General features: G+C 37.5%; 1 protein-coding gene across 4 annotated transcripts in view; it reads right to left on the minus strand.

Moving 5' to 3' along the window:
* The window catches only part of blm (BLM RecQ like helicase), a 38,970-nt gene extending 24,293 nt beyond the window's left edge, over nucleotides 1-14,677 (minus strand). For 2 of the 4 annotated variants that reach the window (XM_028823122.2, XM_028823119.2), the window contains exons 1-6: nucleotides 14,500-14,677; nucleotides 13,091-13,189; nucleotides 11,202-11,968; nucleotides 9,617-9,776; nucleotides 347-459; nucleotides 121-232 (exon numbers count right to left, since the gene is read on the minus strand). In XM_028823122.2, coding sequence (XP_028678955.2) covers nucleotides 121-232; nucleotides 347-459; nucleotides 9,617-9,776; nucleotides 11,202-11,968; nucleotides 13,091-13,188 — 1,250 coding nt within the window. In that variant the 5' untranslated portion in view covers nucleotide 13,189; nucleotides 14,500-14,677. The remainder of the gene's footprint in view (nucleotides 1-120; nucleotides 233-346; nucleotides 460-9,616; nucleotides 9,777-11,201; nucleotides 11,969-13,090; nucleotides 13,190-14,499) is intronic. The other 2 variants (XM_051920871.1, XM_028823121.2) reach the window with 2 other exon arrangements.
* Between the last annotated feature and the right edge of the window lie 1,183 nt (nucleotides 14,678-15,860).

A 15,860-nucleotide genomic window follows, 5' to 3' on the forward strand; every position in this document is an offset into this window, starting at 1 on the left:
CCACAACTTGTCATGGGTATCTTACACTCCTAATGTAAACACCACATTGTTTTACAAAGCAGCCGAGTCCACCAATTGAACACAATAACAGGTTCTGAATAATATTTCTATACAACTTACCTGCGATCTCTAAGAATGAGAAGCTGGTCAGCACAACAGAGCATTCTCAACTCATGCAATGGGACCGAGTCCATCAATCTGCAAATGTCTTCCATTGTTCTGAACAGTTCATCTTGTAAAAGAAGACAAATAAAATGGAACAAGAGTATTTAAACCAATCTCAATTAATCTCAATTTTAAATTAGAAAATGGGTCAGATTTAATTTAGTACCACTTGGGGTTTTACCTTTTTTTTGTGCAAATTCCATGTCATTAACTTTAAGCCTGGATGATACTAGGGTGGTTGAATCATTTGTTAACACATGGCTCTTCTCCCCAGAACTAGGACTCCCAGTGCTACTGAAATAAATTATTTCAAAGACTGATTAAAATTAAAAACACCAAAATAATGTGTATTTTGCATTGTCAAATGTATTATGATAACCTTAAATATTTGGAACAAAAATTTTCATGGTATTTTCTTCTTAAATGATTTTATTGTAGTTAAAAAAAATCAAGTCTTCTGAGAATTAAATCAAGGCTGGACTTTGTTAGAATAGTTTTACTAAAACATTCCAAACAAATTATTTACTAGCTGAGAAAATATTATTTATAAACTTGTTTATCTGATATTGTCATGAGCTAACTCCTGAAAATAAATAAATAAATGACTGAACACTATCTTATAATACGCTTTATAATGTTGCTGGGTCATATTTTTCAATACATTACTTACCAAATGTGATTTGGAGTGACGGCTGAGAAAAATTTTTCATCTAATGTTAATTATGGAGATCAGAGATAGGCAACTTTCTGATAGAAGGGTCATCGGTGGAGACTAATGCTGGACTACAGCAAATAATATAACATCCATGAAAAAACCTCATGTTACTCAATCACATAATCCACGTGTTAATTGATCCAATTGTAAACTCACAGTGCATTTTTTGCTAAAATACTGTTAAACAAATACTTCTGGAAAATCAGAGCTGTGCACTCAGAGGAAACGTGTTCACCCGGGATCAAGTCTTTGAATTAAACATTGAACTCTTGACCAGTGAATAAGGGGACCAAAAAATAACTCTGAAAAGTACGCTTTTCCATAAGTTTACTTAGGTACAAGTACTAATTCACAGGTCAGAAGTCACCCTGTCTTTACTTCAAAAGCTTATTTCAATGCTATGACAGATTCCAACCACCACATGTCAATATGTGGCAGAGTTACAGTGAATGATATGGTTTGCTTTGAAATAAATGTAGGACAAACACATTTTTGGCTGCACGGACAGTCTAAAAAAAAAGAAGTTTTTAGAACATGTGGTGTTAGGTCTTTTGTTTTGGAAATGATCTTCCAGGTATGCACTGTGCTTGCAACACATACAGTATATCTGCTGAGCAAAGTTCCACTGCACAGTGTATGAGTAGACAAGCACCAGGTCAGTTCTGTGCCCTGGAAATACTTAGGCTTTGTTGGTGTTCAGATAACTACACTAACCACTAAATCAAACCAAAGCAATATACCTCTGCATTGTAAGTCCTTATCTGTACATTTTATATGGCCTCTGCTCTGTACTGACATGCTATAAGCGGGAATAAAACCAGTAGCATTCTTAGTTTTTCTTTGTGTGACTAATTCAATGTTTGTGCATTAGTTAAAGGGGATAAATTGCATTACTAGACATTTTATTTTCATTTTTTTCCTTTTGTATTTTCCTTTGGCAAGTGAACTGAATTTCTAAATTTCAATACTTGCGGATATTCCACATATAGTGTGTTCATATTGCTTTAATATTGATAAATACGTAGTAATGGTAATTTTTAATAACCTTAACAGATTCAAAGTTAAATATATATTCCCATTACATTTTTAAGCAGAGGTCAGTAAAATGGATAATTGAATACGAAATAAAACTGTCAGTGATTTTATAATGTCAAATTTTAATAGCCATATACTACTTTGCCATTTTTTGGGAATGAAAGGGAAACTAATGTTTCCCATGATAGTCAAAATTGCTCTATTTCCACAGAAATATCACCGTGTTCGTGTTCCTCAGAATTTCAAGTGCCTCTTAAAAGTTTATTCAATGGAACCAGTGCTACATTGTACCATTCTATACAATACTATTGAGAAAGAAGAACTAAAGGAGTATTTAAGAATGCTGGACACAAAGTATCAGTTGGCCAGCTGGAAATACAGTACTTACTATTATAGTGAATGTTCTAAAATGAATACCCACATAACTATTACAGATGTCAGATATTACAAATGTCACAAATCATAAAACATGCATTTGTATATTACAGACACACTGCTTGTTAATGCAAATATCTAAACAGCCAATCACATGGCAGCAACTCAATGCATTTAGGCATGTAGACATTGTCAAGACGAGCTGCTGAAGTTCAAACTGACTATCAGAATGGGGAAGAAAGATGATTTAAGTGACTTTGAACATGGCATGGTTGTTGGTGTCAGACAGGCTGTTCAAAGTATTTCAGAATCTGCTGATCTACTGGGATTTTCACACACAACCATCTCTAGGGTTTACAGAGAATGGTACAAAAAGGGAAATGTATCAGTGTGCAGCAGTTCTCTGGGCAAAAATGCCTTGTTGATGCCAGAGGTCAGAGGAGAATGGTTGGACTGGTTCAAGCTGACAGAAAGGCAACAGTAACTCAAATAACCACTCATTACAACTGAAGTATGTAGAAGAGAATCTCTGAACACACATGTCGAAACATGAAGCAGATTGACTACAGCAGCAGGAAACCACACTGGGTACCAGTCTTGTCAGTTAAGAGCAGGCAACTGAGGCTACAGTTCACACAGGCTCAACAAAATTGGGCAACTGAAGATTGGAAAAATGTTAACTGGTCTGATGCGTCTCGACTTCTGCTGTGACATTTGGATAGTAGGGTCAGCATTTTGTGTCAACAACATAAAAGCATCCTGCCTTGTATCAACAGTTCAGGCTGGTGTTGGTGATATAGTGGGGTGTGAGGGAAATTTTCTTGGCACACTTTGGGCCCCTTAGTACCAAGTAAGCATCATTTAAATCCCACAGCCTACCCGAGTATTGTTGCTGACCATGTCTATCCCTTTATGCTCGCAGTATACCCATCTTCTGATGGCTACTTCAAGCAGGATAACATGCCATGTCACAAAGCCCAAATCATCTCAAACTGGTTTCTTGAACATGACAATGCGTTCACTGTACTCAAATGGCCTCCACAGTCAACAGATCTCAATCCATTAGAGTACCATGGGTATGTGGTGGAGCGGGAAATTCGCATCATGGATGTGCAGCCGACAAATCTGCAGCAACTGCATGATGCTACTGTATCAATATGGACCAAACTCCCCAAGAAATGTTTCCAGCACCTTGTTGAATATATGCCATGAAGAATTCCAGCAGTTTTGAAGGCAAAAAGGGGTCCGACGGGGTACTGGCAAGGTGTACCTTATAAAGAGGCCAGTGAGTGCAAGTGTGTCTGTGTGTGTATATATATATATATATATATGTATATGTATTATACTGTATAGAAATTGATTAAATTAATAATTAATTGTGAATAATCACATCTAACATTTAAAAATGCAATTATAAAATATATAAATCATGAAGTAAATGTACACCTAATCTCAAAATGAATGCAGAATCAACACAAAGGAGGTTTAAAAAATTGTATGTCATGGTTTAAACTTAAACAATGACCTGAAACATGACCTTTTAAAAAGATACTACTTGAGAAAGTACAACCGGAATTTGAATGCCTTCCTAAAATGTAAGTTGAAAAGAAGGCAATAAGAAAACAAGACCAATGTATTAATTCTCGAATTGGTATGGTATGTGAGTTACAGACATGTCAAAATATTAAATAACTGTAGACTTTGAATGCACTGCTAAAGACTGCCTTAAATGAAATAAGAATTTCTTAAATGGGCATACATTACAACTTGTGTTAAAACTCTGCAAAAGCCATCCTTAATTGTTCATCACCATCAATGACTTTATAATTAAAGTCTAAACAAATGTGTTTCAACTGATGTGCAAGGAGATCTACCCAGGTGCATCATATAGTATCACCTGTATGAGCGTCCAAATGGATGCAGCTCGGAAAAATGCGTCCAAAGTGCTCAGTATGTGCCGTGTCTGTGAACGCCAGCACTCCATGCTGCTTTTATTTTGCCAGCTTCTCTGACAGTTCCACCCCTTCAGACAGTTTAGCAAGTGATTTACTGCTTTTGTGGTTGGTAGAATAGTAGTGAGCCTTGGGATTTTTGGGGTAATAAAAAGTGTGCCATCACAGAAATATAGTTGGAAAATATTGCTCTACTTACACCTTTGTTCCTGGCATGCTAAAAAAGTTCTCTGTAGCAGTTGTCTTGCTTAAAAACTGGCAAAGTGCATTACTTGGGTGGTTGAGTTCTTTCCATAAATTAGCAAAGATACTGCAAACTGGAATAATGGGTAGGGATAATTATTATACTTCTGTTTCATGGAATTTTGTCATTATATTAGGGCAGTAAGCACTGTGAGGTACCTGGCAGACTGGCGAGTTAAATACAAAGGTACTGGAGACTTATTTTGGTTTTAGTGCCACTCAAATCTTATTTTGCACATAGGTGGCATGACATTGATTTGATCTACTTACAGAAGTATGACATGAAAAAAGAAATGAGAGCGTAATATTTAGCTTTGCTTCTTTTCTTTAGTATTGCTCCAGGACTACCATAAACCACCCTTCTTCGCACATCCCTGCACCTAAGTCAGTACCATATGTAAAAATGAAGGAAATGAATTCCAGTACCACACACTGACTGGCTTTTTGAAATGTGTAATTTGAAACTTCTAAATAAAACTTAATTTCTCTAAATATTTAAAAGTAGTATATAAATATGGGACTGGATGCGAATGTAATTCATTAGGTTCACACTTAACATTGTTGTGTTATTGTTTCGTAATGTAAAAAAAAAAAAAAAAAAAAAAAAGGTTGCCTTGACCAAAGCACTGCCTGATGCGATCACTTTGTTACCAGCCGTGGATGCAACAATATTTTTTAGTAATTAAACAGGACACATACATCGCAGAAATTAACGTGTTAACTTTCCCAGGTGTAAAAATATATATATAATTATACACACACACACTGTATATAAACATGTATTATGATCTGTGATCAGCATGATAATAGAAATTTTGTTGATTGTTATTCGACAAAAGTCAAAATGAGAGAACGTTAGTTAGTCATTGTCCAACCCGCTATATCCTAACACAGGGTTACGGTGAGCAACGTTAACTAAGATAGTAGTGATTGGCAGGCACAGATGCAGATAGGAATGGAACACATACAGTGCAAAATAAATAAAAAAAATATATTAAAAAGTTGGAAAAAGTTTTGTTATTGAATTGAGTGTGGCACAGCTAATTATGAAATTTGAAAAAAAAATCCAGTTTCCTCCTTTAATATGTCATATTATTAATAATGTAAATTTTTATTTAGTTAAATTGCAATAATACTGTATACGGCAAATTAAAACCAGTTTTTTGGAATCTGTGTGGTAAACGTGTATGTTCATGTCTACATTGATCTGATCCTCAATCTAAGGTATTTTGAGAACATACTGAGATATACTGTTCATTGAATATAGCACTCTGGGTCAAAATAATCACAATATCAATTCAAATCAATATAGTCCCATCCATAGTGGGTATATGGAGGAAACTCACAATGAGCCAGAAAAATTCATTAACAACAAGTGAGAACCTTTGATTGATGAATGCAAGGAAAAGAATATGCATGCAAAGATTTGCAAGTTTGGTCCTGGAGAAAAGCAGTTTCTTTATTTGAAGCCAATTATTGCTACTGAAGCAATTAGTGCTCAAGTAACGTTTTTGAGTTGACATTTAGTTAACTTGCTTTCCAAGATTCCCAAGCCTTGTTTTGCTTCTTTTAGTACTAAACAGCTGCATTAACTCCTTTGTTTCTTGTTTTCTTAACCAACTTCTCATTAATATTGAAACTAATGAAACAAAATAACAACGGAATCAGAAGTGGCAGCAGGTTTTAAACGCACCCAAATTCTGCCAAAAAAATTAAAAAATAAATGACAAAATAGGGTAAAGCATGTAAAACTATAGCAAAAATACAAATATTTCTAATTTCTTCTAGATGTAAATCTCACACTACTGCTCTTTTCTGAATGCAGAAGAATAAAAAAAAGACACTAAACAATGAGTTTCATTAGAATTAAAATGAGTCAAACTGTGAAACTGGGTAGAACAAAAAGGCATAGCCCAGATGGCTCCTAGGACTTTATCAATAAAGAAGAAAAAAAAAAAAAGAACTAAATAGGAACACATTTTTTGTTGAAATAAAGAGCAACACTCCACTCCAACATCAATTTGATAAAAAATGGTCTGAGCAGATTATAGGATTTGTTTAAATAATTAGATTTAGATATTAGATAGATATTAGAATTATTTAGATATTAGAATTAGATAAGGTGACAGTTTAGAATTATGTCACAACTTGGACAATTTGAGCAGCTTTGTTTGGCCCAAAAAGTCTGATTTGACTTCAGGATTGGTAGTGGCACTCATGTCGAACTTCTAATTTGACAACTCTGATTTAACATCTGTCCAAGAGCATGTAAATGCAGCCATTGTTTGGCTGCTAATTGCAAGTTGGGGTGGTGCTGTGGGGAAAACAACTTGGATTCTGGGTTATAAAATGCAACTCAATTAAAATTAAGGCAGGAAAATATTCCATTAATTGCAGTAATTTATAAACAATTAAGAAAGTGGCTGGAACAAAACCTTGTAGCCACTGTAGCCTTCTAGAAGCCGAGTCTAACATAACCCAATTTAGATAAAGAATACTAAAGTGTGCATTTAATGCATCACATGCTTTTGCCATATTGCTTAAATGGATAAATGTTTAATTTTTTTAAACCATATTCTTATATATACACTGGAATAAAGTTGTAGGTTATTCACAATTTTACAATGGAGAGAACTCTAGGCTATGTTTACACTTTACTTCCCTATTGACAGCACTGTTTTGCATAAGCAGACTTGCTTTCAGAGCACAATCTGTTCACTCTGTGCTCCTACGTCACCCATTTTTACCCATAAAAATCTATTCCTGTTGACATCAATCTATTCCAAAAGTACTCTGGCTGTACACAGCATACTATACTCACTCTAAACTTTGACAATACTGACAAAAGACTCCAAGCAGTCATGAATAAACTTACTCTGCAGTTCACCTTCAGAACATGAATAGCTCAGCTTGTAGTTATAGCAGGGAAGAACTTTGCATCTACCTATTTACGCTCTTGCTTGTGCTCGATGTTATATATTACTTTTACTCCATCTTTTGCATTGCCAAAAATGTATGGTAAAAAAACAGGATGAGCACAAAAAAAAACATTTCCAGCCAAAAAATGTATAAACCTCCATCCATCTATGTTCAGTCTAATTCAATCCAAATACAACCTAGAGCAAAATTGATAACAACACGTGGAAAACAAATAATACATTTAGAAGTGCTAAAAAACAGATGGCAGAAATCATGAAAGACAACATCCAAGCTCAGAAATATACTGAGGTCAAAGGTAACCCTCAGGACATAATTAATGCTTTTCTTGACCCATCTTCACTGATGTTCCTGGGATCATCAGGAGTTTCACATCTCCCAACATCTGACTCCTTCGTCCAAGTGACCCAGTCAAGGTAGATCAAGCCCCGACTTGTGCCCAGGTTGCACTCTACCCCATTGCAGTCTCCTCCTCATCCACAGCCACCCAGACACTACTTCACCAGCCTCCATAACTGTCCTTATGGCCCTTCGTTTGTTAGTGCAACAGACGCTAAGGACAGTAAGTATCTTGTAGAAGGACTGGTTAGCAAACCCTCTGCAGCCTACTTCAATCAGCCTGCCACCCATTCTCTCTGCACTGCTCCTCCAGCTGTACAGTAAAGTTATATAGTGTTTCAATGTGTTTCGGATAGTCGAACCTCGGATTCAGGAGGAACAGTGTGGTTTTCGTTCTGGTCGCAGAACAGTGGACCAGCTCTACACCCTTAGCAGAGTCCTGGAGGGTGCATGGGAGTTCGCCCAACCAGTCTACATGTGTTTTGTGGACTTGGAAAAGGCATTCGACCGTGTTCCTCGGGGAATCCTGTGGGGGGTGCTCCGGGAGTATGGAGTACCGGACCCCCTGATAAGGGCGGTTCGGTCCCTGTACAACCGGTGTCAGAGCTTGGTCCGCATTGCCGGCAGTAAGTCGAACCCGTTTCCAGTGAGAGTTGGACTCCGCCAGGGCTGCCCTTTGTCACCGATTCTGTTCATAACTTTTATGGACAGAATTTCTAGGCGCAGCCAGGGTGTTGAGGGGGTCCGGTTTGGTGGACTCAGGATTGAGTCACTGCTTTTTGCAGATGATGTTGTCCTATTTGCTTCATCAGGCCGTGATCTTCAGCTCTCTCTGGATCGGTTCGCAGCGGAGTGTGAAGCGGCTGGGATGGGAATCAGCACCTCCAAATCCGAGACCATGGTCCTCAGCCGGAAAAGGGTGGAGTGCCCTCTCAGGGTTGGGAGCGAGATCCTGCCTCAAGTGGAGGAGTTCAAGTATCTTGGGGTCTTGTTCACGAGTGAGGGAAGAATGGAGCGTGAGATCGACAGGCGGATCGGTGCGGCGTCCGCAGTGATGCGGGCTCTGCATCGGTCTGTCATGGTGAAAAAGGAGCTAAGCCATAAGGCAAAGCTCTCAATTTACCGGTCGATCTATGTTCCTATGCTCACCTATGGTCATGAGCTATGGGTAGTGACCGAAAGAACAAGATCGCGAATACAAGCGGCTGAAATGAGTTTCCTCCGCAGGGTGTCTGGGCTCTCCCTTAAAGATAGGGTGAGAAGCTCAGTCATCCGGGAGGGGCTCAGAGTAGAGCCGCTGCTCCTCCGCATCGAGAGGAGTCAGATGAGGTGGCTCGGGCATCCGATTAGGATGCCTCCTGGACGCCTCCCTGGTGAGGTGTTCCGGGCACATCCAACCGGGAGGAGGCCCCGGGGAAGACCCAGGACACGCTGGAGGGACTATGTCTCCCGGCTGGCCTGGGAACGCCTCGGGATTCTCCCGGAAGAGCTAGAAGAAGTGGCCAGGGAGAGGGAAGTCTGGGCATCTCTGCTCAAGCTGCTACCCCCGCGACCCGACCTCGGATAAGCGGAAGAGAATGGATGGATGGATGGATGGAGTGTTTCAATGGTAGTATTTAGTTTTATATGTATGTAATGTCTATTTGTCCAGACAGGATAACTAACATTTGTGCACCTATTTACAAATATTAATTTTTTTTTTTTACTGGCATAGCCATCACATTTAGCATAAACCATGGTTCAGAGATAGTATTAATTCCTGATCAGTAAAATAGATAGATAGAAATACTACAATATTAAAAATAGTAAGACATTTATTATTTGAAACTTTCAATATTTGTATCTATCAGACTACCTTGGCTTCCTCAAAAAGGATGGTGTAGAGACAGTTTCATACTGTGGAGAAGGTGGAATAAAATCAACATCTTCATCCTCCTCATCTAACTTCTCACCACCTTGGATTTCTTCACTTGCACAGTATGACGTAACCAGTGGACTCCATGGCTTGCGCTGATCTGAAAAAATTATTTATTTATAGTTTCAAGGAAATTTTCCAGAATATATACAAAAAGCACCATACAAATTATAGTAACAGATATCATCTACTCTTGTAAAATGTATCAAAGAAGTCTCTTCCCAAAAGTATAAAGCTATTTTAAAAATCCAGGGTGCACACAATTCCACAAAACACCCTTAATATCTTTATATGAAACTAGCTGTTTAAGCCTATGTTGTAAAAAGCACGGTGTCCAAGAAACTATTGACATGGTCATAAAAAAAAAAAAAAAAATGAAATGTAGAGATGTCAGGTAATTGAAAGGAATTACTCTGGGCATCTTTCTCCTAGGAGGTTTCATTTTGCTGAGATTCTTGCATCATTTGTGCATTAGAGGCTAAGTGACTGTCTATCTTTGGAGGTTTCATTTTGCCGACATGCTGGCCTCGCTTGTGTATTAGTGGTGGGAGGAAAAAGGACATGGGATACCGTTTTGCCAATGTGTTCACTTTGCTTCTGTATTAGCAGCTAAGCGAGTGACTCTTTCTTTAGAGGTTTAATTTTGCCGACGTGCTGGCCTCACTTGTGTATCCTCAGAGGTGGAGCCCTTACCCCAACTCCACCTCTCACTTCCGGGACGGACAGAAACACACACACACTTCCGTGCGTAGACCTTTATATATAAGATATACTGATCAAAAGCCAACAGCAGCAAGAACTATATCACTTAAACTGCATACTTTTTAGACAGCTTTTAAGCTGTGAAAAATGTATGGTGTGTTTTAGAAGAGCAACAATAAAATGTGTAAAACAAAAAAACAAATCTAACTGAAAATGAATTTTCACTATTTTTCTGTGAGGATGAGTCTTGAAAACTGGAATGATAACGGAAGTAGATCTCTGTAAAAAGCTGGGCTTAATAATTACTTGGGTAGGTAAGCTATGTAGATATTACAAATAATACTCATCTAACTTTAAACAAAAAGACCGGTACAATTTGTTACAATCTTAAAAATGTGACAACTGAAAGTGCTCAAAATTAAGTCTTATTAAACTAGAAATTGGTGGCTGTTACATACCAGCTAAAGACACAAATGCAGACTATTTGCAGTTAACAAATGGTATTAGGCTCATTGATGGCTTCCCGAATCCTCCTTATTCTCTCATCAATAAAATCCAACTCGAAAAAACCTTCACTGAACTGTTTTATCTCCAACAAAATCACAAGGGCAAGATGTGCTCCATAATAGTTTCTAACTTAATTTTTACATTCTTTTAATTAAAACATATAGATTATGTCTATTAAAAGTGCTACATAAACATTGAAGTAATTTTATTTGGTGGGTGTTAATATTTTTGACTTGACTGCCAGTCACAAGTGGAACTTTAATGCAGTAATGCAAACAAAAAACACGATTATAAACAAAATGTTGGGAAGACTAACCTCCTTCTTTGTCAGTGACACAGGTAGTTTCATTGCTCTCATCTTCACTGATGATCACAACATGTGCATCTGGATTAGACTGAATGTTCTTAATATGCAGAAGTGATTCAGTCTTCTCTTGGTCTGTTTTTATTGATCGTGCATCAATATTTAAAGCACTTGAACTGAAAGCAGGCAAGGAAGGGTCTAAAGATCCAATATCATTTTCAAACTTTTCATTTCTCAAGAACTCTTCTTTGCCACACCATTTATTCCCATTGCTCTCTTTATTTACAGCTCCATTTTTCTCCACTTCCTTATTTGGTGTTCTGCATTTTGGTCCGGAGTCATATGTGCAGTTTGGCGAAATATTCTTTTCCTTGAACGATGTAGTGAAATCTTCAAAATCATCCCAGTCATCAGCACTTATATCAAAGGAATGATCGAATTCCTTTTTCCTCTGAGCTTCTACACGTTTGTGCTCTATGCTTGATTTGCATATTCCAGGCACAACTTTTGTAGTTGGAGATGTATGCTTTGTCCTGTTTGCAGCTTGTATTTGTAACACAGGAGTGGAAGTCTGTCTGTATGAATTTCTTTCCAATTCAAAAATACTGGTTTTTTTTGCTTCTTGTCCTTTAGGCTTAGTTAAACAGGTCAACGGTTTAGTTATATTACAGTTCTGAAAAATATTGACAGTCCTGTTTGATAAAACATTGCTAGTTACCTTGGAGGGCAGGGCAACGTCAGAGTTAACTAAGCCGCTGGTCTTTTTAAAGGTGAAACTCCTATCAAAGAAAACAAAAGGCAAATAAACAATCTTAAATGGTTAGCAAAAAATACAAAGTTTTCTACATTTCACTCCGTAACCAAAATCAAATGTGATAAATTTCATGCAGTTTAAAATCATCAGGAGTGTAAAAAAAAAAAAAATCTGTGGTGAACCTCAAAGGAGACTCCAGGATTTAAATGAAAACTTCAGTGTTCACACAGTGATGAAAAGATGAAAGAAAACAAGAAGAAAAGCAAAAAACTCGGGAATCACACAGAACACGGTATTAACAAATGGATTTGGTTAAACAAATAAAGGCCATACAAGTATACTTGCCAACATGACTGCAGAAAACCGGCACTGTATAATGGTCATTTAAATATAAAGAGCAAAACATACTGTATATAAAAAAAAATATGAAAGTAAAATATTTAAAATAAAATATTTTGAAATACTGCATTGTGTAAAAACTTTTCAACCATAAAAATTGAGTTATTAACAAAAACAAACCCAGCACCAGATTGTTTTGCATGCATCATAAACTACAAAACATAAATGTTTTCTGTGTAATATTCTTGGATGTAAAATCTGTGGTGAACCTCAAAGGAGACTCCAGGATTTAAATGAAAACTTCAGTGTTCACACAGTGATGAAAAGATGAAAGAAAACAAGAAGAAAAGCAAAAAACTCGGGAATCACACAGAACACGGTATTAACAAATGGATTTGGTTAAACAAATAAAGGCCATACAAGTATACTTGCCAACATGACTGCAGAAAACCGGCACTGTATAATGGTCATTTAAATATAAAGAGCAAAACATACTGTATATAAAAAAAATATGAAAGTAAAATATTTAAAATAAAATATTTTGAAATACTGCATTGTGTAAAAACTTTTCAACCATAAAAATTGAGTTATTAACAAAAACAAACCCAGCACCAGATTGTTTTGCAGGCATCATAAACTACAAAACATAAATGTTTTCTGTGTAATATTCTTGGATGTATAATCTTTAACAAGTCACTTACTAAGGCATTTAAGGAACACATAAAGCAAATAATCAAAATCTAATTTATGTATTTTCCAAGTGCGCCATTTTGTTTTCAAATAATTACAACTGCTAACATCTTCTTACCCCGGCTTAGACTTTGATAATGACAGCTTGTTCTGCACATTTTTGACCGAATAAAGCTCCAGTTGTTTCTGGAGATTGTTTTGTGGCAGGGCAGGCATTCTAAAATAAAGAAAAGAAACAACAAGGTAAGGAAATAATGTTCCAAAAACGTGCAAATTTTCTTACACCTTTGTACTCTCCTACTAAGTGTATAACATGGATCAGACGTTCTTCTTAGGCACAGGGGTGTTGAACTCCGGGCCTGGAGGGCCGCAGTGGCTACAGGTTTTCATTCTGACTCTTTTCATAATCAGTGAGCAGTTTTCACTGCTAATTAAACTCCTTTTCCTTTCATTTCAATAGCCCTGTTTTTAAGGATTCAGTCCTCTGAATTGATTTGTTTCTTCATTAAATGGTAGCCAAACAGAAATGAGATGTGAAACGAGCCAGCAGATGACCAGCTAAACTGGGATTTCAAACTCCAACCAATTTCACTCCAAACAGTCTCTTAATGAGAAGCTGATTCTTGCTGTTAATTAGTACCATTATTTAATTCAATGGTTTGTTGCTGCTCTCATTCTGCCACAGCAGATATTTCCAAATTTGTTGATTTTTCTGTTTTTTTCTAAGAACACCGTCAAAATGTTTTGGTGACCTGAGAGATCAACCATACTGAGACCTTCACCTTTGTTTATTTTCAGATATTGTGTGATGGGCACAGGTTAGCTGGTCATATGGTGGCTTGTTTGTCTCATTATTGTTTAGCTACTAATTAAGGAAAAAGAGACAACTAAGGGGCCTAAGTCAAGTTAATTAAAAATGAAAGAAGTTAATTAGCAGTAAAAACAACTCACTAATGAAGAAGATGGTTAGAATGAAAACATGCAGCCACTGCGGCTCTCGAGGACCGGAGTTCGACACCTGTGTCTTTGGGTATTCCCTGACAATTTTAAAAGCAGTAATAATAACGTGTAGCACGGAAATGAGTGACTGCTCACTCCCTGTCACTGAGACACTTCGCATAGTAACTGCATTTTAGATGTAAAATATTTCCCAAACCGTGCGCCTTCGATGGCGCCTTTTTTTCGCTTTGAAAGGGGAAAAATGTAACAAGTCACATTCTGAATCCTTCAATAAAGAACGATAACTCTTTTCTTTCTAGACGGAACCCGCCATTTCTACAGTTGTCAATCAGTGGTTGCACAACCTTTACAATAAAGTTACAGTGAATACTTTAAACATAAATACAAGAGAGAGTGAGAAAAAACGCGTCTAGTTTGCATAATTCAAAGGCATGGCAGCATAATGAAAATGCAGCAGACACTCGAGCACGCGATTCGGGGCTGCAGCAGATGGTGTTAAAGAAGGGCCGTGAGTCTACTGTATTCACTCAGCTCGTTAATTTCGCAAGCGTTGAGGCTTTTTTGTACCTTACGTCTTGTCAAATTACACGTTCAGCATTCGTTCCTCATCTTCATACACAAATCATACTTTCTTCATAAACAGTCTTGTTGCTGCCGCTCTGTTCTTAGAGAGTGTTTTGTATTTTTGCGCTACTAAACACAAGCTCCGCCCACATGTAGCAAGGCTTGCGCAGTAGACAGATCAGATCTCCACGTCAGCGTGAGCGTCAGTTTTCTCCCGCGCGAGACTCAATTCGAGTAGGTGGCGTTGACTCAAATGGACTGCCCGGGTAGGTGGAGTTGACTCGCGGCGTTTAATATTCATTTCCATTCATTTATTGTCGTTACGAATGCCGCATAACCTCACAGCATTGCCATGCAAAGTTATCACGAAAGAATAAACGACACAATATAGAAATGCGTATTTTAAGAAATAAAAATAATAAGATCAGGCAAGATTTTGCATCAGGCATGAAAATAAGCCTTTGAGTATATTTTGTACAATAAGGGTCTTATGACTGAGAATGGATATCCCTATACTACACAGGTAGGTCCTTCCTAGTGGCTATAACATTACTTGCAAAAGGATGTCACTACAATCTGACTAAAGGAAAAACTTTTATTACCGTGAAGTCATCAATCATGCAAAATATAACCAAATTCTCTTAGACTCTATATATGCCTAGCAGTCGCGATTTGTTTTCTAATGTGTCAGTACACTACTTCTGTCTGTGCCGACTTGCTTAGTGTCAGTTCTCATTTAGTTATGTTAAAAAATGAAGCTGAAGCAAATGTGTAAGCAGCAATGACTCTAGTTACAGAGCATGCACAACTCAAATAGCCATGCATTCAGAGGGGGATCTGGTGAAACAGAATGTTTTATTTTATACTGTATACAGTATACATCCATCCATCCATCCATTTTCCAACCCGCTGAATCCGAACATAGGGTCACGGGGGTCTGCTGGAGCCAATCCCAGCCAACACAGGGCGAAAGGCAGGGAACCAATCCTGGGCAGGGCGCCAACCCACCGCAGTAAATTACAAATATTTAAAGTAAATTATTTTTCGGAACTGAAGATGTAGTTTTGTTTCATGTCAAATTATGCAGTTATGATGTTCACGTAGCGGTTATGTTGGAGAAGTGGTTTGTACTGCCGCCTCGGGAACAGTAATCCGTGTTCAAATCTTAGTCAGGCCATTGTCAGTGTGAAGTTTGCATGTTCTTCTCATGCTAGAGTCGTTTCCCTTCAAATTCTCACACTGAAGCCTTCCGCTCATGTACCTTTCTCACTTTCATCCCTGTGACTTTAGTCTAATTTATAGTGCTGCTTGTATTATGATGTCAAAGACTGGATAGGTTTGTATGTTGACAAATTGCCCTTCCA

Source organism: Erpetoichthys calabaricus, chromosome 17 (assembly GCF_900747795.2).
Source record: "Erpetoichthys calabaricus chromosome 17, fErpCal1.3, whole genome shotgun sequence".
Taxonomy (NCBI): domain Eukaryota; kingdom Metazoa; phylum Chordata; class Cladistia; order Polypteriformes; family Polypteridae; genus Erpetoichthys; species Erpetoichthys calabaricus.